General features: G+C 42.6%; 2 protein-coding genes and 1 pseudogene across 5 annotated transcripts in view; all 3 read right to left on the bottom strand.

The window, feature by feature from the left end:
• Positions 1 to 7,991, bottom strand: part of UBE4A (ubiquitination factor E4A) — a gene marked incomplete at its 3' end in the record, with an annotated part of 32,725 nt that extends 24,734 nt beyond the window's left edge. For 2 of the 3 annotated variants that reach the window (XM_079709388.1, XM_079709387.1), the window contains exons 1-3: positions 7,105 to 7,991; positions 1,353 to 1,526; positions 636 to 748 (exon numbers count right to left, since the gene is read on the bottom strand). In XM_079709388.1, the coding sequence (XP_079565514.1) occupies positions 636 to 748; positions 1,353 to 1,526; positions 7,105 to 7,225 (408 nt within the window). In that variant the 5' untranslated portion in view covers positions 7,226 to 7,991. Of the gene's footprint in view, positions 1 to 635; positions 749 to 1,352; positions 1,562 to 7,088 lie in introns of all 3 variants that reach the window. The other variant, XM_079709386.1, reaches the window with a different exon arrangement.
• LOC307055662 (trehalase-like) overlaps positions 1 to 25,607 on the bottom strand; it is a 424,950-nt pseudogene that overhangs the window by 249,425 nt on the left and 149,918 nt on the right. The window lies entirely within an intron of this gene.
• Positions 16,124 to 24,476, bottom strand: CD3G (CD3 gamma subunit of T-cell receptor complex; the record flags this gene model as incomplete). The annotated part of the gene is made up of 6 exons (XM_079709405.1): positions 16,124 to 16,201; positions 19,194 to 19,237; positions 19,890 to 20,021; positions 20,810 to 21,025; positions 21,511 to 21,534; positions 24,422 to 24,476. The coding sequence occupies 6 exons, from the start codon at positions 24,474 to 24,476 to the stop codon at positions 16,124 to 16,126; spliced, it is 549 nt and encodes a 182-aa protein (XP_079565531.1).

Here is a 25,607-nt window from a genome sequence, read left to right on the forward strand (position 1 = left end):
GAAATCTACTACTCTGCATCATTGCTGACCTCACTCAGACTTATATAAACACAGTTTAAATGTACTGGGTTGGCCAAAAAGTTCGTTTGGGTTTTCCCATACCACTGTACAGAAAAACCCGAATGAACTTTTTGGCCAACCCAATTATGAAGTTAAACTACAAGTTGTCAAGTCTTCCCTATCAAATTTTTATTCCTTTAATGTTAATTAGGCACCTGTAAGGTAAAATGCATTGTTTTGATTTTGGAAAAGATATAAAAAAAGAGATGGACCTTGGCCTTGATAAATATTAGTGTCTACGGGAGAGAGAAGACAGGTTCATAAAGAAGCCAAGACATGAGACAGAAAGAGACAATTCCCATAAGAGATGCATGGAGATTACTGCCGGAGCCCAGAGGAGAAAATAACTCTTACTTGGCAAAACTTTGTAAACAGGATGGCATTTTAACTAGGTCTTAAAGGATGGATAGATTTGGACATGGGACCATGGTAGATGAGAAGATTCCAAAAGAGGAACACGACAAACAGTGTAAGAGATGGAGCTAAGCAAAGCCATGGTTGGAGAAAGGTGAGCAGAGTTCAGCTGCAAGGCTAATTTTTGCTGAAGGCACATGTAAGGAATGTAAGAATGGTACCTGCTCTACGTTGTTCATATCAAGCCAGTCTTGATCTTCCAGGTCTACTGCCATCTCTTCCAAATAGACACAACGGCTGGGGATGCCATTCCCACTTTTCAGGCTTGGGTCACCTGGGAAATGGTTTTAATCTGGTAGGTTAAGGATAATGCTTCTGTCTTATACACACAACTGATCTTGATGGCATTTCTCTTGAACCCCAAGTTTGACTCAGGTAATATCAGAATGATCTTGACACACAGAGCAGTATCTAAAGATCTAAATCTTTTTTACCCCTCAAAGAGCATGTGCTTTGTTATAAACCTAACACCATGACATTTAAAGAGTAAATCCCAGACATCAGCACTAATTCTGGGGTTTAACTACAGATAGGGCACAGAGGGGAAACACTATCTGACCCTTCTTGGGGCTTTCATCTAAATATTTAGGTCACCTCTAAGAAGAAAATGGATTTAGCTACCATTCCCATTTCCCTTTTAAGGTAGTAAAGGCAGTAGCTACATAGCCCAGTCAGTATCAAAATAGATGAAAGTTGTATCTGTGTCAAAATTCTGCTTTAGGTCACATTAAAAGCTTCCTTGAAATATAAACCCTGTGTTCCAGGGAGTATGATGGGTTTGTTTAACCATCAGATACAGTAAGTTTCTAGGAGCAAGTCCCTAGCCCAAGCAGGAAGGGCAGAGTAATAAATACGCTGGCTGCAAAGATGTAACTCACTGTTGTCCAGAGTGATGAGGAAGATCCTTTGGATCATGTGATTGATGTTGAGTTGCTCACATATTTCCTGCTGTGAACGGAATGAGCGGCTAATCTCAGCCACAGAGTAATCAAATTCATCCAGGCTCTCTGACACACTATTATCTGAGTCATCTGGGCTGGCGGGGAGTTCATCTGCCAGAAAATGTAAGTCATGAACAGTTACAATGCTCTCTTTAAGAGAAAACCAAGTACACATGATAAATGTAACCAAGCGGAGGATAATTTGGGGTGTTAAACAAGTTAACTATCTAATTAGTGAACATCTCAAGTCAGGCAACATTTTTTTTTTTAAATGAAGGTATCACTGACATATTAGTTTCAGGTGCACAACATAATGATTCCATATTTATATTGTTAAATAATCACTACAATAAATCTAGTTAATGTCTGTCACCATACATAGCTACAAATTTTTTTCTTGTGATAAGAGTTATTAAGATCGACTTTCTTAACAACTTTGAAATACACAATACTGTACTGTTAACTACAGTCACCATGCTGTTCATTGCATCCCCATGGATTCTTTTTTTTTTTTTTTTTTTTTTTTTTTTTGCGGTATGTGGGCCTCTCACTGTTGTGGCCTCTCCCGTTGCAGAGCACAGGCTCCGGACGCGCAGGCTCAACGGCCATGGCTCACGGGCCCAGCCGCTCCACGGCATGTGGGATCTTCCGAGACCGGGGCACGAACCCGTGTCCCCTGCATCAGCAGGCGGACTGTCAACCACTGCGCCACCAGGGAAGCCCCCCCATGGATTCTTTATAAGTGGAAATTTGTACCTTTTGAAACCCTTCACCTATTTTGCCCATCCCCCGCCCCCCGCCTTGGGCAACCACCAATCTATTCTCTGTATCTATCAGCTTTTTTTTTTTTTTTAAATATTCCACATAAGTGAGATCATATGGTATTCGTCTTTCTGACTTATATCCCTCAGCATAATGCCCTCAAGGTCCAACCACTGTCCACCTGTTGTTGCAAATGGCAAGATTTCTTTTTTATTTATGGCTGAATAATATTCGTGTGTGTGTATGTGCGTGCATGTGTGTAATTACATCGTTTTCTTTATTCATCCGTTGATGGACATTTAGGATGTTTTCACATCTTGGTTATCGTATACTGATGCAATGAACATGGGGGTGCATATATCTTCTTTTTTTTTTTTTTTTTTAATTAGTTTCTGCTTTATAACAAAGTGAATCAGTCTTGAATTAGTGTTTTTGTTTTCTTTGGATAAATACTCAGAAGTGGAATTGCCGGATCATATGGTAGTTCTGTATTTATTTTTTTTAGGAACCTCCATTCTATTTTCCATAGTGCCTGCACCAATTTACAATCCCAGCAACAGTGCACAAGAATTCCCTTTTCTCCACATCCTTGCCAACACTTGTTATTTCTTGTCTTTTTGATAATAGCCATTCTAAGAGGTGTGAGGTGGTTTTGATTTACATTTCCCCAATTAGTGATGTTTTTTCTTTTCATCGATTAGGGATGTTGAGCACCTTTTAATGTACCTGTTGGCCATCTGTATGTCGTCTTTGGAAAAATGTTTATTCAGATTCTGTGCCCATTTTTAAATTGGACTGTTCGTATTTTTTGCTATTGAGTTGTATCAGGAAACATTTTAAATACAGAATTCTGAAATCCCTGGCTATAAAATCTACCACATTTTAAAAACCAAAAGTTTTATTCTTTGTACTCATAATTAATGGTATTCCAAAATGTCAATAGTAGCAACACTATCTTCCCTACAGAATCCTAGTGGGCAAAGAATTACCCAATAGATCAGTATGCCTTTAATTATATTAAATATGGCTTGGGGCTCCCCTGGTGGCGCAGTGGTTAAGAATCCGCCTGCCAATGCAGGGGACGCGGATTCAAGCCCTGGTCCGGGAAGATCCCACATGCCGCGGAGCAACTAAGCCCGTGCACCACAACTACTGAGCCTGCGCTCTAGAGCCCACAAGCCATAACTACTGAGCCCGAGTGCCACAGCTACTGAAGCCCGCGCGCCTAGAGCCCGTGCTCTACAACAAGAGAAGCCACCATGAATAGAAGCCCACGCACTGCAATGAAGAGTAGTCCCCGCTCACTGCAACTAAAGAAAGGCTGTGCACAGCAATGAAGAAGACCCAACGCAGCCAAAAATAAATAAATAAATAAATAAATGAAACAAAAAAAAACAAAAAACAAAACTTCATAGACTAAAAACTATCCTAATTGTTCTTTTAATGGGCATTTCTCTAATTATTAGTGAGACTGGATTTTTTTTTTTTTGGCTGCACTGGGTCTTTGTTGCTGCATGCGGGCTTCTCCCTAGTTGAGGCGAGCAGGGGCTACTCTTCGTTGCGGTGCGCAGGCTTCTCACTGTGGTTGCTTCTCTTGTTGCAGAGCATGGGCTCTAGGCGCGCGGGCTTCAGTAGTTGTGGCTCAAGGGCTCTAGAGCACAGGCTCAGTAGTTGTGGTGCACGGGCTTAGTTGCTCCACGGCATGTGGGATCTTCCCAGACCAGGGCTCGAACCAGTGTCCCCTGCATTGGCAGGCGGATTCTTAACCACTGTACCACCTGAGACTGGATTTTTAAAGTAACTTGATTATCATATATAAATCATTTCTAACTTTTTTTTGGCCGCACTGTGTGGCATGGCATGCGGGATCTTAGTTCCCTAACCAGGCATTGAACCCATGCCCCCTACACTGGGAGCATGTGGAGTCTTAACCACTGGACCACTAGGGAAGTCCCTGTTCCTAACTTTTGTTGTTTTTCCAATGAGTTACTTTTTTCTTATTCATTGTATCCTTTTTTTTTTTTTTTTTTGCGTTACGCAGGCCTCTCACTGTTGTGGCCTCTCCCGTTGCGTAGCACAGGCTCCGGACGCGCAGGCTCAGCGGCCATGGGTCACGGGCCTAGTCGCTCTTTGGCATGTGGGATCTTCCCAGACTGGGGCACGAACCCGTGTCCCCTGCATCGGCAGGAGGACTCTCAACCACTGCGCCACCAGGGAAGCCCCTCCTTTTATTTTTTATAAAGCAATTTACAAGAGCTTCTCAGATGGTACTCACGCTAAAGGGGTATATAAGTAGGTTGTTCATTAAAAGCTACACACAAGTCTGCATCTGCTTTTTTCCTCTACTGACAAAAAACAGTTAACTCTAAAAGTCCAGGCAAAACTCGCAGAAGTAAGAGTTGTGGGACTTCCCTGGTAGTCCAGTGGTTAAGAATCTGCCTTCGAGGGGCTTCCCTGGTGGCGCAGTGGTTGAGAATCTGCCTGCCAATGAAGGGGATATGGATTCGAGCCCTGGTCCGGGAAGATCCCACATGCCGTGGAGCAACTAAGCCCATGAGCCACAACTACTGAGCCTGTGCTGTAGAGTCCGTGAGCCACAACTACTGAGCCTGCGTGCTCCAACTACTGAAGCTCACGCGCCTAGAGTCCATGCTCCGCAACAAGGGAAGCCACTGTGATGAGAAGCCCGCGCACCGCAATGAAGAGTAGCCCTCGCTCGCCACAACTAGAGAAAGACTGTGCGCAGCAATGGAGACCCAACGCAGCCAAAAATAAATAAATAAAATAAATTTATAAAAAAAAAAAAAGAATCCTCCTTTGAATGCAGGGGACACGGGTTCGATCCCTGTTCGAGGAACTAAGATCCCACATGCTGTGGGGCAACTAAGCCCGTGCTCTAGAGCCCGTGCCCCACAACTAGAGAGCCTGTGTGCTGCAACTACTGAGCCTGTGCGTCCGGAGCCTGTGCTCCACAACGGGAGAGGCCACAACAGTGAGAGGCCCATGTACCACTAAAAAAATAATAAATAAATAAAATAAATAATAAATAAAATAAAATATCTTAAAAACAAAAAGAAGCAAGAGTTGCTTCACTGTGGTGACTTTAGTAAAAATGAAGCTCAATAAAGGAGGCCAAAGGTTTTGGTAGAGTACTAACTGCTGGTGGAAAACAGGTTAGATCAGGTGGCCTGACAAACTCACTGTAAACAAACTAAGATGATGAGGTGCCAAAATAGTAACAGAAGGGCATGCACCTGATTTGTCCCCACTGCTTGGTGCCTGCAGTGCTCCCAACCCTAGCCAGCCTTATGTCTGTTTATAGCCAGAAGGATGAGCGTTCTGTCACTCTATTCCTATACCACTCTATTCCCTTCTGAATTCCAAGAGTAATAGGTGCTGATTAGCGAAATTTCCCTCAACCACATACTTAAAAACTTTATTTTCTCATTTCCTTATTTTTCCAACTCCTCACTCTCCATTCTCTCCTACAATCTCTTAATCCAAGGTTTCCCATTCTGATCCTGTATTTTAGAAATCTGGGAAAGTTTTCAGAGACAGAGACTCAGAGCTGCCTATTTCTATCACATTAAAAAAGTCAGCATTACATGTATTTCTCCCTTGTTTCATCCATCACTTTGTCTACTACTCATGTGTCTTCCCCTGACCTCCTTTTCCTTTTTTAAAAAAATTTTTAAAATTTATTTTTGGCTGTGCTGGGTCTTCGTTGCTGTGCGTGGGCTTTCTCTACCTGTGGTGAGCAGGGGCTACTCTTCGTTGTGGTGCGCGGGCTTCTCATCGAGGTGGCGTCTCTTGTTGCAGAGCATGGGTTCTAGGCGTGCAGGTTTCAGTAGTTGCAGCATGCAGTCTCAGCAGTTGTGGCTCACAGACTCTAGAGCACAGGCTCAGTAGTTGTGGCGCACGGGCTTAGTTGCTCCGCGGCATGTGGGATATTCCTGGACCAGGGCTTGAACCTGTGTCCCCTGCACTGGCAGGCAGATTCTTAACCACTGTGCCACCAGGGAAGTCCCCTGACCTCCTTTTTATTCAATCCTAATCAGAGAGTAAGGCCACAACTTAGCTACATATCTGAATACTTCTGAAATAAACAAAATAAAGGGAAAACATAAACATTTCTCCTTTCCTAAAAACAATAACACTATTATTCTTTTTGGAGGAAGGAGAAAGGGAGCAATTTCTGGCTTGAAACATTGTGAATACCCTCAGAAGACTAATATATTTGAGAAACAGCATGCTACTTCTTCTAGTCCATATGTTACCTTATAGGTGGGAGGTAGACTTGATCTTAATTTTGGTCCCAGATGAGGAAAATCATTTTTCTGATTAGTAAGATATTATCCTAATTTTTTTCACATTAAGGTTAAGGATCAGCTTTTCCTAGATGTCTGTTCTGAAAGCAGTAAGTTATGAAAGTGGCCACTCTATGGAGTGAAAGAAGTGTTCTGCTTGAGATAGACTCTGAAGCACTTGGCTTAAGAACAAATCTCATTTATTTCTCTACAGGCGAAAAAGCTTTTATAATTCTTCCTTCAACACATCTGCTTTCTACAGCTGCATGTGACTTGCTTTCCACACCTATGCCTATAACCTCAGTTTCCTATGTTAAAAAAAATTAGTATCTTTGTTAAGTATCTTTCATTAGGTGATTTTTAAAATAAAAGAGCTTGACAGCTTTGGGATCATGATTGGCATCTGTTACGCTGGAACCACCTGTTATCTGGTCTCTTTTTTATGCAGGCGATGGGACAGGGAGAAGAACCCAAAACAAAACAAACAACAAATACGAACACACAAAAAACTGCTGCCCTAAACTTAAATTCTAGTTGCAATTAAGGACCCAAAGAATACTTAATTTGGGAAGACCCCATTCTAGGTCATCTCATCTGCTGCTACTGGCTCGTCCACTTACCAGACTGCTGCTTCAGCTGCTCTTTTTGGACTGCTGCAAACTGCTTGGCATCAGCCAGGGAGCCAAAAAGAGCAGCAAAGGGGTTACTTGAGATGTTGTTGTTATTCTCCTGGTCTGTCATTTCACTTTAAAGTATCCTCCATCCAGACCTAGGGGGAGGGGCTATAGAAAGGACAGGTATTAGACGCCGAAGGGCAGATAACATAACAGTTATAATATTATCATAGTTGTTTCTGCTCCCATTTCTTTTTTTTTTTTTTTTTTTTGTGGTACGTGGGCCTCTCACTGTTGTGGCCTCTGCCGTTGCAGAGCACAGGCTCCGCGCCATGGCTCACGGGCCCAGCCGCTCCGCGGCACGTGGGATCTTCCCGGACCGGGGCACGAACCTGTGTCCCCTGCATCGGCAGGCGGACTCTCAACAACTGCGCCACCAGGGAAGCCCCTGCTCCCATTTCTTTTTTTTTTTTTTTTTTTTTTTTTTGCGGTACGCGGGCCTCTCACTGTTGTGGCCTCTCCCGTTGCAGAGCACAGGCTCCAGACGCGCAGGCTCAGTGGCCATGGCTCACAGGCCCAGCCGCTCCGCGGCACGTGGGATCTTCCCGGACCGGGGCACGAACCCATGTCCCCTGCATCGGCAGGTGGACTCTCAACCACTGCGCCACCAGGGAAGCCCCATTTCTTGAATACATTTTAAAAGGGTTTGGGTAAGACTTGCCAACTCCTATCCCAAGATTCAAGACAATTTTTGGCAAAATGGTTACAAACCTACTAACTGGACAAGTTGGCTTGATTTGGGGGTGGCTAAAACCAAAAAGCTTAAAAAATGTTCAGCTGGAATGCATTTATCTGTTGACATGTTTCTATTTACTATACCTTTAAAAAATAGATTAAATAGAAAGAATTATTTAAGTCAAAGAGGAAACTCAGCTACTAATTGTAACAACAATGTGGCACTTAAAAATAATATGACAAAAACTATGGATTTCCCATAAATCCCTAGGCTGGTCGACTAGTTCTCACTCACCATGAGCATAAGGTGGCGCTTGCACAGGCTTCTGTGACTTAAGAGTTGGAGCTGGGAATTCCTCAGCTACACAGAAACTAAATGTAAGTCTGTATGTCAGATGCGGAATTGCAAACCAGGACAGGAATCAGATTAGCAGCAGATCGTGGGTTTTACATCTATATTAAGCAGTCTATCTCTACTTCTAGGCTTATGACTACTGATATTTTTTCCTCTAAAAACTAAATGGTCTTTGCTTAATTCTATATTTAACTTTCCCTATTTATCTGACTTTATAATACTGAAGAAACACAAATTCCTAATGTATAATATGAAATAGATATATACCTCAAAGGTATTTAAAGGAGCTGACTGAGCCTGCATTTGCACTCTTCTGATTACATTTCCTCATCCAAGTGCCAAGGGGGCTCAGCGGCACAACGGAATGAGCAGAGCTCCCTGAAAGGCTTTCTCCCCTTTCTGAAATTTTAAGGCCACAGCATAGAAATACAACCCTGAAAAGGGTGAGAAGAGAAAAAGGGTATGAATATTCTGCTTACAAGGATGCTGAACTGCTACAAGGACAGAGGCCTTAGAAGGAGTGGGGTCAGGGACACAAATGTGGGAGAAAAAAAAGAACGTTCGGTCTACCTTTAATCAATTGAGTTAAGACCCCTTACAGAACCCTATTAACAAAAGCTAATGCAAGTCGGAAGAGTTACCCTTATTTTTTGGAGGAAGAGAGACTAACACTTTTTGACACTTCTGAGGCATCTCTACCAGTTGCTTCATGCTCCTCTGTTGTGCTTTCCGCATAAGAGCTAATGGCTACTGAGCTGTAATGACTCAGGTAGACAGTCTAGTCTCTTCTCAGCATAGTGCAGGGCTTTACTGCTTCAAGGAACTGAACTGTTAGATGTTGCTCTATGTATTTTACTTTCTACTATGTATAGTTTAGTTGAGCTTAATAATGCAGAAAAGAAAGACAGCATATTTAGTGTTGGAATGAACAATCCTTGAGAGGTCTTTCCTCCCATTTAAACATTGCATAAGCTTAATTATTACCCCTAATTCATGTAGAGGCACCAAGAATTGTGTCACTGTTAGCTGACCACCACCCTACCTCTATTCTGAGGTACCCAGAGGAATGCAAAAAGTGTAGTGAGCTCTCGTTATTTTTCTGTCTGCAAAATATCAACCTCTTTTTTCAACATGACACCCACATTTTTCCTTTGGGGATCCAACCCATTCCCGGTCCATGTGTACAGAAGGGGATGACCTTACCCATTAGCTCTAGAAATGGGCATATGAATCTGGCCTGGCCAAAAAGAATACAGTATTCTCTGCCCAAAGTGACTGATTCAGGAGTGGGCACAAGACCCTAGCAAGGCCTAACAGAATCAATGAACACCAGCTACAGGCCTTTGGCTAAATCTACAGAAAAGTGGACTCTTTTTTCCTGCTTGGGTTGTTAGGCTAGTAAGATAGGAAACTGGAGTTGCCATCTTTCTACCATCTAGAGAAGGCCTAGCCTAAAACTAAGCCAACATGTAGGAAAAGAGATGTGAGATGGAGAGAGTCTTCTCAGTTATAAAAAAGCCAGTAGATTTCCCTACATTGTGGAAGCCAATACAACTGAAAAGAGTTCAGATTAGTACAAAGGAAATGCATCACCTGCACCATCTATGCAGAAAGGAAGTGAGTTGAAACCTAAGAATCAGAACATAGAACACAGGCACTTAAGACTATCAAGAGAGATAAAGACAATTTATCATCACAAACGGCATTATTTCCTCCTTTCAATAATATACTGTTGCAGTATATAAAGCTAGCTTCCCACTACATTTTACCTATATTAACAGGATTTATAACTTTCTACACTGTATTCCTAATGTAGATCTTCTATCTTACTAGAAGGTAAGCAATTTGAACACAGGTTCATATCTGATTATTTTTTTCTTCTGTACCTGGCATAGCCTGTAATCACAAAATCCCAAATAAATATGTATTGAATGATTCAATCTTACATGTAATTACTCTTGACCTTCTTGTAATCAATAGCAGCACCCATAATCCTACTTCAAGGTAAGGGTTTTACTGTTTGTCCTGGGTTGCTATTGGGTCAAACTATTGGGCCAGACACTTGTGGCTCAGTGATATCTCAGAACGTGTAGAATAGAGAATGGAAATAAATCTCTGTTGTCATCTATGCTATCTGTCTTTTTGAAAAACAAAAAGGGCTTTGCCTACCTCACTAAGCTCAACTTTCTCATATGTACTTAAAATCTATTTGAAGTAATAGTGCAAAAACTATTTTCATAGAAAAATAGCTAACACTGTGCAACCAGGAAAATTTTACAGGAAAAAGGAGGACTGATCACTTGATGGGAACATTTGTGGAGATGTCAGTTTAGATTTGTTCAATGATCACACAAATGTAAAAAGAGTACCCCTCCAAAAGAAAGGTCTGATAAAATGGAACCTTGATATTTTGTTTAGTATTCAATGTCATCAGGAATTTATAATCTTCTACTTTCAACTGCCATACAAAGATAAAGTACTATCCTGTTGTCAGCCTTTGGCAAATAACCAATCAATATAACCACCAGTCCTTAGATGTTTTTGGATTTTATTTTTAAAAGACGTCTTCTTTCTTTCTTTATTTACTTTTGGCTGCACGGCTTGCAGGATCTTAGTTCCCCGACGAGCAACTGAACCTGAGCCCTCCGCAGTGAAAGCACCGTAGTCCTAACCACTGGACCGCCAGGGAATTCCCCAAATATGTCCCCTTTAAAAACACGTTTCCCTCTTTTTTTTTTTTTCTTTTTGCGGTACGCGGGCCTCTCACTGTTGTGGCTTCTCCCGCCGCGGAGGCACAGGCTCAGCGGCCATGGCTCACGGCCCCAGCCGCTCCGCGGCATGTGGGATCTTCCCGGACCGGGGCACGAACCCGTGTCCCCTGCATTGGCAGGCGGACTCTCAACCACTGCGCCACCATGGAAGCCCCACGTTTCCCTCTTATACACATGCTGCAAGACTCTACATTTGTAAAAGCTGTCTATCTCCAGTCCTACAAAATCCTCTCACCCTCCCCTGATTCAATCTTTTGTTTATAAAGAGTACTGCTAATCCCTTAAGGGGCACTGCCAACTTTAAAGAGGTGAGCACATAAACGTTCTAACATCAGATTTGGTATTGCTTTTAAACAGAAATACTTGGAATACTTCACAAAACTAAGATTGTCAAAATCAAGCTTTAGGGTTTCTCTGGTGGCGCAGTGGTTGAGAATCCGCCTGTCAATGCAGGGGACACGGGTTCGAGCCCTGGTCTGGGAGGATCCCACATGTCACGGAGCAACTAAGCCCGTGTGCTACAACTACTGAGTTTGTACTCTAGAGCCCGCGAGCCACAACTACTGAGCCCGTGCACCTAGAGCCCGTGCTCCACAACAGGGGAGGCCACTGCAATGAGAGGCCTGCGCACTGCAGCGAAGAGTAGCGACCACTCGCCACAACTAGAGGAAGCCCACGTGCAGCAACGAGGACCCAATGCAGCCAAAAATGAAATAAATAAATCTATTAAAAAATCAAGCTTTATTAAATTATGCTCCATAAGGTCTCTTTCCTGGTGAGTAATACATAGATCAAACCAAAAAAGGAATTTAAAAAATGTTTTCATTGTTACACGTTCAGGCCTTTGTTGTGGCAACAGATCCTTCCATCACATCAGCAAGCTAGAAGGATCTCATCAAGTCGCAAAGCACACAGCATTCCTTCCTGGGTCCCATTTTATCTCAGGACGGCTCCCATGTGAGACCAAAACAGACCAAGGCAGTGAGACTAAACATATTCTGGGAGTGAAAAACTGAATCCAAAGAGAGACCCATCAAGCATAAGCTCCTGAGCTCTGGTTACTCAATTTTAGAAATGTCTTCTAAACCCAATTGCCGAGGGAGCAAGAAGCAGAGCGCCAGGAGAGTTTTGAGTGGTGAACTGATCACTTGCCTTTAGAAATATCAACACCTTGCCATACGGATTCGACTGGTTTGACTACTGCGACTCGTGCTTAATTTTCTCTTCTTTTGCACCTAGCTATTTGTTGTCTACTCTTTATATTCTGTCCCTCCAGGTTCCATGAGGGATTCGCGGCACGGAGGGAGACCCACCCACTCGGCGCACCTTCCAGAGAAAGAAAACCAAAGATAATGCAAGACCAGGATTCGGCCTTTTCCAGGAGGGAAATGGCAAAGATGGGCAGAGATGCCAGAAGCTGGAGCACTGTAAGGGGTTCCCAAAGCAGACAGGGTCGAAGTTCATGAAGGAGAGAGACAGTGTTTAGGAAAGCACAGGAGAAGGCATTTGGAGGAGGTAAGAGTGCAGAGGTTTGGACTGGCATTCGACTAGGGGAAAAAAAATCCCATTGGAGACTCAACGATACCCTCCCCGCCAGCTATATCCTCTCTTACCAGAGCCTGAGGGCCAGCAGCGACGACACGGCAGAATCTCAGCGGCCGAAGGGTTCCCACTTCCGACTCAGCACGGCAACCGGAGCTTACGTCATGACAAGGCGCCGGGCCTTGTGGAATCTCATCTGGGCGCCGGAAGCTGGGTGTGTCGCCCTGCGCTGGAAGCGGGCGCGCTAACATCCCCACTGAGCATGCGCTAACTGGCTTGGGCGGGGCGGAAGTGGCCGGAAGTGGATTTGGGGTTGGATTGGGGGCGGGTCAGGTTGAGTTGGGAGCGGGTTGTGGTGGAGCTCAACGTAATATGCAGCTCTCGGAAACCCATGTATCAGCAGCACATATGATTTGGTGAACCCTGGCACTGCTAAGGCCTCTGTGGACTTACGCTAATTGTCCCACCGATCTTAGGCCTTTCTGAAACAGCTTCTGTAACTCTAAATAGATAATTATTATCTATGAAGCAATAACAGTAGCATTAACAATAACTGAAACTTGTGAACTGTTACTAGGTACCCGGAAATGTGTTAAGATATGCTTTGACTGGAGTGCAGTTTTCTTATTTGTAAAGTGAAGACGAGTACATCCTAAAGGTTACTTTGAGGTACACAAAGGCAAAGGAAGCAGCATACTTTTCAAGCATGCAAGTGAAAAGACAATTCATAGAGTGACAGAAAATATTTGTAAATCACATATCTGATAAAAAAAATTAATATCCAGTTATATAAAAAAGCCTATAACTCAACAACAAAAAACCTAAACAACTTGATTAAAGAATGGACAATGGGATTGAATAAGCATTTCTCTATAGAGGATATACCAATAAGCACATGAAAAGAAGCTCAATGTCACTAATCATTAGGGAAGTGCAAATTAAGACCACAGTGAAATACCACCTCATACCCATTAGGAAGGTGATTATGAAAAAAAAATAGAAGATAAGTCTTGGTGAGGATGTGGAGAGATAGGAACCCTTGTGCATTGCTGATGGGAATGTAAAATAGTGGAGCACTTTGGGAAAACAGTTTGGTGGTTCCTCAAAAAGTTAAACGGAATTATCATAAGACGCAGCAATTCCACTTCTGGGTAAATACTCCAAAGAATTGAAAGCAGGGACTCAAACAGATACTTGTACACCACTGTTCATAGCAGTATCATTTGTAATAGGTTAAAGGTGGAAACAACCCAGAATGTCCATTGACGGGTAAATGGACAAACAAAATGTGGCATATACATACACATGATTATTAAGCCTTAAAAAGGAAGGAAATTTTGATCCTTGCTATGAACCTTGAGAACATTATGCCAAGTGAAATAAGCCAGACACAAAAGGACAAATATCGTATGACTCCACTTATATGTGGTACCCAGAGTAGGCAAATTCATAGAGACAGAAGGTAAAATAGAGGTTACCAGGGGCTGGGGTGAGGGAGGAATGGGGAGTTATTGTTTAATGGGTAGAGTGTTTCTTCAGGATAATAAAAAATTCTGAAAATGAGAGTGGTGATGGTTGCACAACATTGTGAATGTACTTAATGCCACTGAATAGTATACTGTAACACACACACACACACACACCCCAAATGTTAAGCAGTCTTAGAGTGCCTATTATGTTCCAGCATTTTTCTAGCTCCTGAAGCTACAGTAGTGGAAAAAAAATACAAGTTTTCCTGGAGCTTACAATCTGGTGAGAGTGGAGTGGTAATGTAGCATTTAAAATTAATGTGCACAAGGTGAATTATCCAATAAATACTTCCATAATAAGTGGGTAGCTATGGATTTAAATGTTAGTCAATATATTAGACCTTTACACTAAAACTAATTCAAGATGGATCAAAGATTTAAATATATAAAGTGAAACCAGGAAAATGCTAGAGGTATTAATGGGAGAAGTTTTGTAAAAGAATAATCTAAGAATGGGAGAAGGCCTTTCTAAATAAGAAACAACCCAGAAGCCACGAAAGAACAGTGAATTCTACTACAGTCAAATATTTGTAAAATATGTATAGAAAACCGACCATAAGTAAAGTCAAAATCTAAATAACAACACTGGAAAAATATTTGCAACTAATGCCACAAACAAAAGATCTATTTTCCCAAATATGTAAAAGGTTGTTGCAAGTCAATAAGAAGAAGATCAGGGGCTTCCCTGGTGGTGCAGTGGTTAAGAATCGACCTGCCAATGCAGGGGACCTGGGTTCAATCCCTGTTCTGGGAAGATCCCACATGCCACGGAGCAACTAAGTCCGTGTGCCACAACTACTGAGCCTGCGCACCACAACTACTGAAGCCCGTGCGCCCTAGAGCCTGTACGCCACAACTACTGAGTCCACTCGCCACAACTACTGAAGCCCGCATGCTCTAGGGCCCACATGCTTCAACTACTGAGCCTGCGTGCTGCAACTACTGAAGCCCACACACCTAGAGCCCGTGCTCCACAACAAGAGAAGCCACTGCAACGAGAAGCCCGTGTCCCGCAACGAAGAGTAGCCCCTGCTCGAGCAACTAGAGAAAGCCCGTGCGCAGCAACAAAGGCCCAATGCAGCCAATAAATAAATAAATAAATAACACTAAGAGAAGGAGTTATATTCTAAACTCCAAGAGTAACAGTAAAAAAAAAAATCAAAGGATATGAGCCTGTATTTCATGAGAAGGAAAAACATGGTTAGAAAAGTGCAGATTAAAATTAGGCTGAGATGCCATTTTTAACTTATCAGACTGGCAAAGTTCAAAAAATTTAATAGTACACTGTTAGATTGTGTATGGAACAGTAGGCACTCTTGTTAGGATTATGTATTGGTCCAACCTCTATGAAGTGAAATTTGGCAATATTTAATTAAATTACAGGTGCAAATACACTATGGTCTTGCAATTCCATTTATTTGTATTTGTTACAAATAGTCTTAATGTTCAAAATGACATTTATTGTTAGAAATAAAACTGTAAAAACAAGACATATGAGAAATCTTTGTGACTTTGGGTTTGGCAAAGATTTCTTAGACATGACACGAAAAGCACAATCCATAAAAAAAAATGGATAAAACAGTCTTCAGCAAAATTAAAAACCCTTGCAGTTCAAAAGACACCATTAAGAAAATGAAAAGACAAGTCACAGACTGGTAGATGTATTTGCAAATCATGTAGCTGATAAAAGACTTGTATTCAAAAATATATAAGAACTTTTACAATTCAATAGTTAGAAGAAAAACAACTCAATTAAAGAAAAAGTTTTGAACACACGCTTCACTAAAGATATGATAAGAATAGTTAATAAGCACATGAAAATATGTTCAACATCATTAGTCATTAGGGAATGCAAATTAAAGCCACAATAAGATACTATTTTACATCTACTAGAATGGCTATACTAAAAAAGATAGTAACAAATATTTGTGAGGATGTGGAGAAACAGGAACCTCATTCATCCATCACTGGTGGGAATGTAAAATGGAACAGCCAGTTTGGCAAACTGGCAGTTTCTTAAAATATTATACATAAATTTACCATACAACCCAGCAATTCTTCACTCCTAGATATCAACCCAGACAAATGAAAACTTATGTCCACACGAAGACTTGTACGAGAATGTCCAGAGCAGCATATTGTATGACTCCATTTATCCAGAAAAGGCAAATCTAAAGAGATAGAAAAGAGATTAGTGATTGCCTGGCATTGAGGGTGAGAACAAGGAGTGACTGCAAAGAGCACAAGAGATCTTAAGAGACTGATGGAAATATTCTAAACCTGGATTATGGTGATGGTTGTATAACTGGGTAAATTTGCTAAAAATTACCGAGAACAGGTGAAATCACTTAAAATGAGTAAGTTTTATGTAAATTATAACTCAATACAATTTTAAAAAAATGACATTTATACAGTCATTGTGGCATTGTAAGAGCAAAAGAACAAACTTAAATGTCCATCAATAGAGGACTGGTTAAATAAATTATAGGGGATCTGTACAAAGTGGCTGCATTAAAAAAAAAGGAGCTCCTTTATATATTGGTATGAAGTAATCTTCAGGTTTTATTAGGTGAGAAGTGCAAGATGTATAGTATGATAACATTTGTATGAAAAATAGGAGAAGGAAGAATAATGTGTACTTAAGAATTTGCTTGGGGACTTCCCTGGTGGCACAGTGGTTAAGAATCTGCCTGCCAATGCAGGGGACATGGGTTCCATCCCTGGTCCAGGAAGATTCCACATGCTGCGGAGCAACTAAGCCCATGTGCCACAACTGCTGAGCCCATGTGCCACAACTACTGAAGCCCGTGCGCCTAGAGCCCATGCTCCACAACAAGAGAAGCTATCGCAATGAGAAGCCAGCGCATCGCAGTGAAGAGTAGCCTCCACTTGCTGCAACTAGAGAAAGCCCACGCGCAGCAATGAAGACACAACGCAGCCAAAACCAAACAAAATAAAAAATCATTATGCATTTATCATCCATAAAAAAAAGAATTTGCTTATGTATGCCTAGAATACCACCGATATATAATACTTTAAATATCTTGTAAAGCTATATAAGAAACTAGTATTATTGTTTGCCTCTGTAGAAGGCAACTGGGTGGCTGGAGAGGGAGGCGGAGGGAGACCTTTCGCTGCATATTAGAACCATGTGAATTATGACTTATAAAGAAAGTAAATAAAAATTAAAACTTAAAAAAATGGGGGCTTCCCTGGTGGCGCAGTGGTTGAGAGTCCGCCTGCCGATGCAGGGGACACGGGTTCGTGCCCCGGTCCGGGAGGATCCCACGTGCCGCGGAGCGGCTGGGCCCGTGAGCCATGTGCTCCGCAACGGGAGAGGCCACAACAGTGAGAGGCCCGCGTACCAGAAAAAAAAAAAAAAAAAAAAAAAAAAAGGTATTCAAATAAAGGAGGTTAGTTGACCTTTTCGTTTTTCTTTTACAGAAAAATTACTTCCAATAGGTGGCGCTCCTGAAACACCATACAAGTTTTACTTTACTTTTTTTTTTTTTTTTTTTTTTGAGAAAAACCCGAATTTGCTCTGATGGCCTTTCTTCACCATTTGTCACCTTTGGGAATCTTGAGTCTAGATTTAGGGTTGAAAATCTCTACTAGAATTGCTCCAAAATGTATTGCTCTGTTTCTGAGAACTGGATAGAAGGGAAAACACCCGGATTAAAAAAAGAAAAATTGCAACTGGTTCAGAAAACCGAATAATGCCTGGGCCCTGTTTTCCTGATTGAAATTTCTGGTTGATTGAATTAGAGCTTCTGATTGATTGCTTGGGTGGTTGGAAGGTTAATATAGGTTCAGTGATTCTTAACTAAGGGCAACTTTGCCTCCCGTGGGGATACTTGCAATATCTGGAGATATTTTTGTTGTCACAGCTGGGGAGTACTACTGGCATTTGGTGGATAGAGGCGAGGGATGCTGCTAAAAATCCTACAATGCACAGGAGAGTCATCCCCCTCCCCCCAAGGAATTATCAATCAATCCTCCCCACCCATCCCATCCTTATAGCTGCTTGGGGAAAGGAGATAAACTTGGCAGTAGTTGGGAAGGCAGGTAGTGCAAAGGCACTTTCTTAGAATTGGTGTAGAGAGACACACCTACTCTGAATCCTGGGCTCAGTTCTTCCTCAGATGGTTTCCTTGAAGGTGGCTGTATTGGTCATCTTCCCGTTCCTTAAGGGGCTAAAAAGATAGTACAGTCATAATCATTTTCCATCATCCTCTATGAATTAATTTGATGCATAGTTATTTTCTAATTAAAAAAAATTTTTTAGCTTTCACTCTAAATGTCTTTATTTTTTTCACCTTTCTTCATATATATATATACTTTTTTTTTTTTTTTTTGCAGTATGTGGGCCTCTCACTGTTGTGGCCTCTCCTGTTGTGGAGCACAGGCTCCGGACACGCAGGCTCAGCAGCCATGGCTCACAGGCCCAGCCGCTCTGCGGCATGTGGGATCTTCCCAGACCGGGGCACGAACCCATGTCCCCTACCTCGGCAGGCGGACTCGCAACCACTGCGCCACCAGGGAAGCCCGCTATACTTTTAAAAAATTTTTATTGGAGTATAGTTGATTTACAATGTTGTGTTAGTTTCAGGTATACAGCAAAGTGAATCTATTATACATATACATATATCCACTCTTTTTTAAAAAAACACTTTTTTAAAGATTCTTTTCCCATATAGATCATTACAGGGTACTGAGTAGAATTCCCTGTGCTATACAGCAGGTTCTTATTAGTTATCTGTTTTATATATAATAGTGTGTATATGTCAGTCCCAATCTCCCTATTTATCCCTCCCTGCCCTTACCCCCTGGTAACCATAAGTTTGTTTTCTATTGATGCATACTTATTGAGTGCTTTTTATGTTCAAGGCTTTGGAGTGGTTTCTTCATGGTCCTGGGAGTGGGAGCGGACAAGAATGGAGGCTCTGTATCTAGATTCTCTGTGTGTTCTTCAACTTTTTCTCACTAGACCCTGACCTCAGTCTCTCTCAACCCTTCTCTTTATTTCATCCATTCTACCCAAAGGGATAACGATGCCATCATCTGGTATGTCCTAAGCAGTTTCTTCCAAATAACTTGCCCCTCCCATTCCAAAATTTTACCACTACTAACTAGCAATGTCTCTTTCACTTCACATTCCCTTACCTGATAGAGCTGGTCATTGGACAACAGTGTCTGCTTGTCTGAAGCTGCACAAAAAATAAACAAAATGTACACATACACAAGATAGAATGAATAATAAACTGGGATATATTCACCCAATGGAGTACTGAATAGCAATAAGAATTAGTGAAATACATCTACATATAACACTATGGATAGATGTCACAGCATATTGTTGAGTAAAAGAAGCCACACACAAGAGTACTTACTGTATGAATCTATTTACGTAAGAAACAAAAACAGGCAAAATGAATCAATGTTGTTAGAACTCAGGATAGTGGTCGCTTTCGGGACTAAGTGGAGGCTGGAAGTGACCACAAGTGTTCATTCTCTTTCTTAAACTGGGTGCTGGATTCATATGAGTGTTTGTTTTGTTAGAAAAGTTTTTTGAGCTGTGTGTATGTGATTCATACACTTTTCTGTATGTAGGTTTTTCTTCAAGAAAGAGTTTTTTAAAAAGCACAGAGGACAAATCAGAGAGGGTTGGATCTTGAGATAGGCAAATATGCTGTGAAAACACAAAGTGTCCTTTTCTCCTGCCGGCAGAACCAGAGCCCCACCCAGCCGTGCTCATCAGTGACACGTGCCAACCCAGTCTTTTCTGTTGGTTCTATTTTGGTAGGAAGGAGGCTAAGGGTCCCAGGTGGTCTCACCTCTCATCTAAGAGCATTCTTTTACCTCTTGACTGGCGAACTCCTTCCTGTCCAGCAATGTAGTAGACCCCAACAGCAAGGAGGAAAATGCTGATGATTTCAGCGAAGATAAAGCCAGACACAGTGGCTGAATTCAGCTCAATGCAGTTCTGACACACTGTGGGGAAAGGGAAGGATAAGCCTCCTTCGAGGTGTGAAAATTGTTCTGGATTTTTTTCTCCTGAGATAATACCTCTGTCTAGGGCAGCAGACTGCTCTCTCTGTGGGTGGTATGGCAAGGGAATTGCCTGGGAAGATCCTTGGGCTGAGAACTCAATGCTTTTTGATGTTCTTCCGTCCCCCAGGAGTCCTGGGGAAGCCCATGTAGTATTACTACCAGCAACTATTGAAATATAAGGAAGACCAGGTCCCATTCTCCATGCTCAACTGCCTTCTACATTTCTGTTGCTTACCTTGTAGTCTCCCCTGTCTCCCTTACCTGCCCTAACTCACTTTATATAAACTGCTGACTGCTCCAATCTGTGGGGCCTACCCAAAAGTGAGTCAGGCTTTTCAATACAGGCTATGCTTTTTCAAGAATTTGGGGGAACTGCTTTGTTAAATTCAAAAAGAAGTAAGTTGAGGGACTTCCCTGGTAGTCCAGTGGTTACATCTCCACGCTCCCAATGCAGGGGGCCAGAGTTTGATCCCTGGTCAGGGAATTAGATCCTGCATGACGCAACTAAAGATACCCCATGCCGCAGTGAAAATCCCACGTGTCGCAACTAAGACCCGGCACAGCCAAATAAATAAATTAAAAAAAAAAAAAAAAGTATGTTGAGATTAAGAAAACTGGCTCTTACTTCACTGTTTAGCATCTATTTCCACACTCACCCCAGACAAGAAGCTCACCAGAACAGCAAGTACTGTTTAATTTCACACAAGCATACCAAAGGGGATACGTACTTCTATAATATACTTGGAGTGGTTTCGAACGGTTCTTTGATCCTTGACACCAATATATCCCTCGAGGGTCCTTGGTACTACTTCCAAGATTCCAAGTCTTTTTATCTGTGATTACAGGACTTATTGCCACCTCATCTTTAAACCATCTGATATCTTTTTCATTCATGTCACAGGTCAGAATTACTGAACCATCTTCTCGATTGTCATCCACTTTTACTGAAAAAGGAAATGTCTGTTAAAATCTTGCCTCTGAAATTCTCCCTGTCTCAGGGCATCAGGAGAAGACCGTGACAGTACTGCTTCTTAAGCTTTAATGTGCACATGAATCACATGGGGTCTAGTTAGAATTTCAGGTTTTATTCAATAGCTCTGGGGAGGGACTGAGATTCTGCATTTCTAACATGCTCCCAGGTGATGCCAATGCTGTTGATTCATAGGTTGTGCTTTGAGTAATGCCTAGCTGCTAGGGTCCTGTTTCTCCTCCAAGAACCAGAAAATTAATTGCTTAGCTACAGGAAAGCGGCCAGGGAGGTCAAGACTGGCCACTGATTTGGTTGACACTGGAGAGGTTTGCTGTCTATCCTTCATCATCCCATCCCTTCTTAGCTCTGCACTTGCTCCTATAGGACTACTGTTGTGGGAAGCCATATTTCCATGAATTTCCTCAGAGGTTGATGATAGAAAGAAGCCATTTCCCCTACCTTCATTCAACTGTGCCATAGTACCTGTAGAGACAGAAGAGAGACAGAGGATCAGCTGGGCGTGGAGTCATTCAGATCCCCTGATGTATCATTTCCACAGTCATTTGAGGCCAACATGGAGAGCGAGAGCCTAATTCATGTGAGTGACAATATCTATACCTATTTCCTTGGATTGTAGCCTAAATCACCAAACCGAATTTAGGGTGTTGTATAGCAAAGAGTTTGTCTGGTCTTTCTCCTGGGTTGCTGGGAGGGAGTTTCTCAACCCGTGGAATTTCATGAATGACAGGATTGCCTTTGTGATTCTTCGTGGGCCCTTGGATCACACATGAGTTTATGCTAATGAGATGACTCAGGATGGGACTGGTCAAGACCAAACATGTGATTGGAGAATTGGGACTTTGAGCCCTAGGAGGGGGAGGAGGACTGGAGATTGAATTCAGTCACATGACTAATGATTCAATCAATCATGCCTATGTAATGAAACCCCAATAAAAACTCAGTCATACTTCCTAGTTGGTGAATATATCAATGTACCAGGAGGGTGATGTATTTTAATTCCTGAAGGAGAGGGCATGGAAGCTCTGTGTTCAGGACCCTCCCAGACCTCACCCTATGTGTCTCTTCATTTGGCTAGGTCTGATTTTATTTTTTATAATAAAACTGTAGTAGTAAGTAGTAGTAAGTATAGGCCTTTCCGGAGTTCTGTGAGTTGTGCTAGCAAATTCTGAGGGGGTTCTTGGGAACCCTCCAGATTTGTAGGCAGTTCGTTAGAAGTGTGGGTAGTCTGGGGATCCCTGAACTTGTGCCTAGCTTTTAAAGTGAGGGCAGTCTTTTTGGGGACTGAAACCTTAACCTTTGAGGTCTGACACTAGCTCTGGACGGTTAGCATTGCAGAACTGTATTGCAGTATCCGTAAGGGTATGGCCTGTACAGTGTGGAATGCTCCGCTCCTTTAGCAGCTAAAGCCCTGGCAAACACTGGGTGTGCACTAGCTAAAGTCTTTTAGAGCTGAGTTACTTCTAAAACCTTCAGCCTTGGTGATCCATTTTTTGTGGAAACCCTGAATGTCCCAAAGGAGTTAGCTATTAAATAGCCCTCAAATCTGTCTCAAAACTCAGAGTAGTAGAGTTGCATGGTAGACATACTATAGAGAACCAACACTGGAGTTTAGTTCAATTGGATTTAATCCAGACACTCACCACTATTATGTGTCTGACATGAGTAACGAGTGTGGAAGAAAAGGGTGGTGATACAAATAACTAGTTGCCGCTTCTGAAGAGTTTACAATGAAGTGGGAAAAAAATAAACACAAATGTAATAAATGTAATAGTACTTATAAATTATCATTTGGTATTTATATAAATGCATATGGAAAGGGGTAGAAACTATTGATTTTGACCAAGGGTGAGGGGACAGGGAAAGCTTGACAGAGAAGATGGCATTTGGTTCTGCCTTGAAGAATGAGTAAGAATTCACCAGACAGAGAAAGAGTTTCCAGGTAGAAAGAATAGCTGAACAAAGATACAGACTTGGAAAAGGACAAAAGAGATAGTTTGGCTAGAGGTAGAGTTTGTTATGGGGAGAGATGGGGGCATAGATCAAAGAGTGATGGAAACAGTTGGAAGGAGTCAACAGTCTTAGAACTTCATACAGGGGTGAACTGTTTATGAATAATTCATCCAGCACAGTGCCTGGAACACAGTAGGAGCTTTATATATTTTGAATGAATGTATGAGTGAATAAATGAGTAAATGAAGATAAAGAAAAGCAAGACAAAGAGTTAAGCAGATTTCTAACTAGCTCTTCTCCCCGTCCACCTGATCACCATGGGAGGAACAAAGAGTCCCCTCATTCTAACTCTGATTCAAAACTCCCCATATCTCCTCCCTTTTGTGTCTCCCTGCCACCCTCCCTATCCCACCCATCTAGGTGGTCACAAAGCACCTAGCTGATCTCCCTGTGCTATGCGGCTACTTCCCACTAGCTATCTATTTTACATTTGGTAGTGTATATACAGACTTAAACTTTTGAATATATTCTTATATCAGTGGATGTCTCTTTAGTATTTTATACTCATGGTGATTTTCTCCTTCTGGAGGCTCTCTACTCCCTTGGTTTCTACGGAATAGCACTCATCTGATTATTTCAGCTCTTGGATCATTCCCTTATCTCTTTACTGACATGTTTGTTCTCTAACTATTCCTTAAAGGTGGTATCCTCACAGTTCTATCCTCAGCCTCCTCTTCCTCACATCTCTCATAGTTGTTGCATGATTTCAACAACTTTCAATGTGGAGAGGATCATCTCTAGTCCAGATTCCAGGCATCGGCCCAGTTCATCCACTTCCTGTTGTATTTCCAACTGAATATTCGTTCAGGCAACCTATATTGTACCTTATACTCAATCTGGCAACGTTGAAACTTATCTCTTCAATTAGACTATGAGCTAATTGGATCAGAGGGTTTTTATTCAACTTTATACCCTTCTAGCCTAACACGTAATGGGATCTCACACGTATTTGTTGACCAGCTGAACAACAGAGTGAGTGAATGCTTCATAGGTCTACTCCTAACCCAGCTCTGAGTTAAGGAGCACATACCTTTTCTCTTCAGATTCCTGGCCTGTGCCCTTTGGGCTACATTCAAACCTAAGATGGTGGCATCCGGATTCTCTCTCAAGCCAGTAAAGTCATCTGTTTTGATTTCTTAAGAGACAAGGACTCCATCTCTCCCATGGAACACGGCTTCTCTTTAGCAGAGAGCACTGAGAAGCTTCATTTTTGCCCTTCTTTCTCTGAACTTTAGGGTGACAGCTCGAAGTTAGGGGATCCCAATATTCTTGCCCCCTGGTTATGGCTTCTTCCCTTGAGCCCTTCTCCAGACTGTCAGACCCCCTAGTGGGCCCTTACCTTGAAGAAGAGTGATAGCCAGGATGAGGCCAGCCAGACGCTTCCCCTGCTCCATAGCAGCCTCTGTTCTTCTCCCACAGAAGCACTGAGCAGCCCCTAGCAGCCAGCCAGCCAGCCTGTGCTAGCGTATAGCCTGGCTCCGCCCAGCATCCTTGAGGCTGGGGCCCCTGTGAGAAGACAAGAACCCGGAGCCTCCACCCTCTGCTTCAAGTGTGGGCAGTGGGTGGGGGCAGGGCTCAGGAGGGCTGCAGGTGCAGATATCTCTGGCTTTCAGTTAAGGAGAGGAGCGTGGGTGGTGGAGGGGAGGGAGCGTGAGGGAGTGCTGGATTCCCATCTCAGAGACTCAGCTTGTACAGAAAGCCACCTTGGGTGCTGGGCAGGAGGTGGCCTGGGCCCCTTTCTTTTTATGAGGGGAAGATAAACGTTTCTGCCGCCACTTGTTACTTGGATCTCAGCCAGCTGTTGCCTGTTGCTAGCTGTTGTTGTTAGAACTAGTGCATTTAGGTGAGAACTCTTAGGTGCTTGGGGCTGGAACTCTGGACAGAAAGTCACCTCAGTCCAGGGATTTTTTTCACTGCTGTCTTGAGATGAGATCATCAAAGTGGTGCCTGCCTGGAAAGGAATAGGTAGGACAATTCCACCAAGACAGACCATACATTTCCAAGGACTAGGGTCAGCTGCATTCCCAGGATCTCAGGCCCCTCAGCCGGTCAGCCAGTGAATTGACAAAAATGTACGGAGCTCTCGTCATGGGCCACGCACAGGCCAGGTGCTGGTGATACAGGAGTGAGCAAGACACGTACGCTCTCTACCCTCAGATAAATCACAGTCTAACTGCGACAGTGTAGACAGTTTGGGAGTTCCATAGCCCAGAGGAAAAAAGTCCATTTGTCTCCTGGGGAGGCTCAATTGTGTGGCGAGTTAATCATATTGTTATAAATAACTTTCTCTCTTATTGAGAACATATGAAGTGTCGGGTACCATGGAAACATTCCATTCGAATTCTTCTCATGGTACTGAGGGAATCAGGCTCTGAAGAATTCTGTGACTGGCTCAGACCCAGCAGGTAGGCAGTATTGGAGCCAGGATGTAAGTCTCTTGTTAGGGGGCTCCCAAAGCTCAAACTCCCACTGGTAAGAAGCTACTTAGTCTGGTGTCCCCGGTGGTCCAAGAAGGACCTCGGGTA

This window comes from Hyperoodon ampullatus, assembly GCF_949752795.1.
Source record: "Hyperoodon ampullatus genome assembly, chromosome: 7".
NCBI classification, from domain to species: Eukaryota; Metazoa; Chordata; class Mammalia; order Artiodactyla; family Ziphiidae; genus Hyperoodon; species Hyperoodon ampullatus.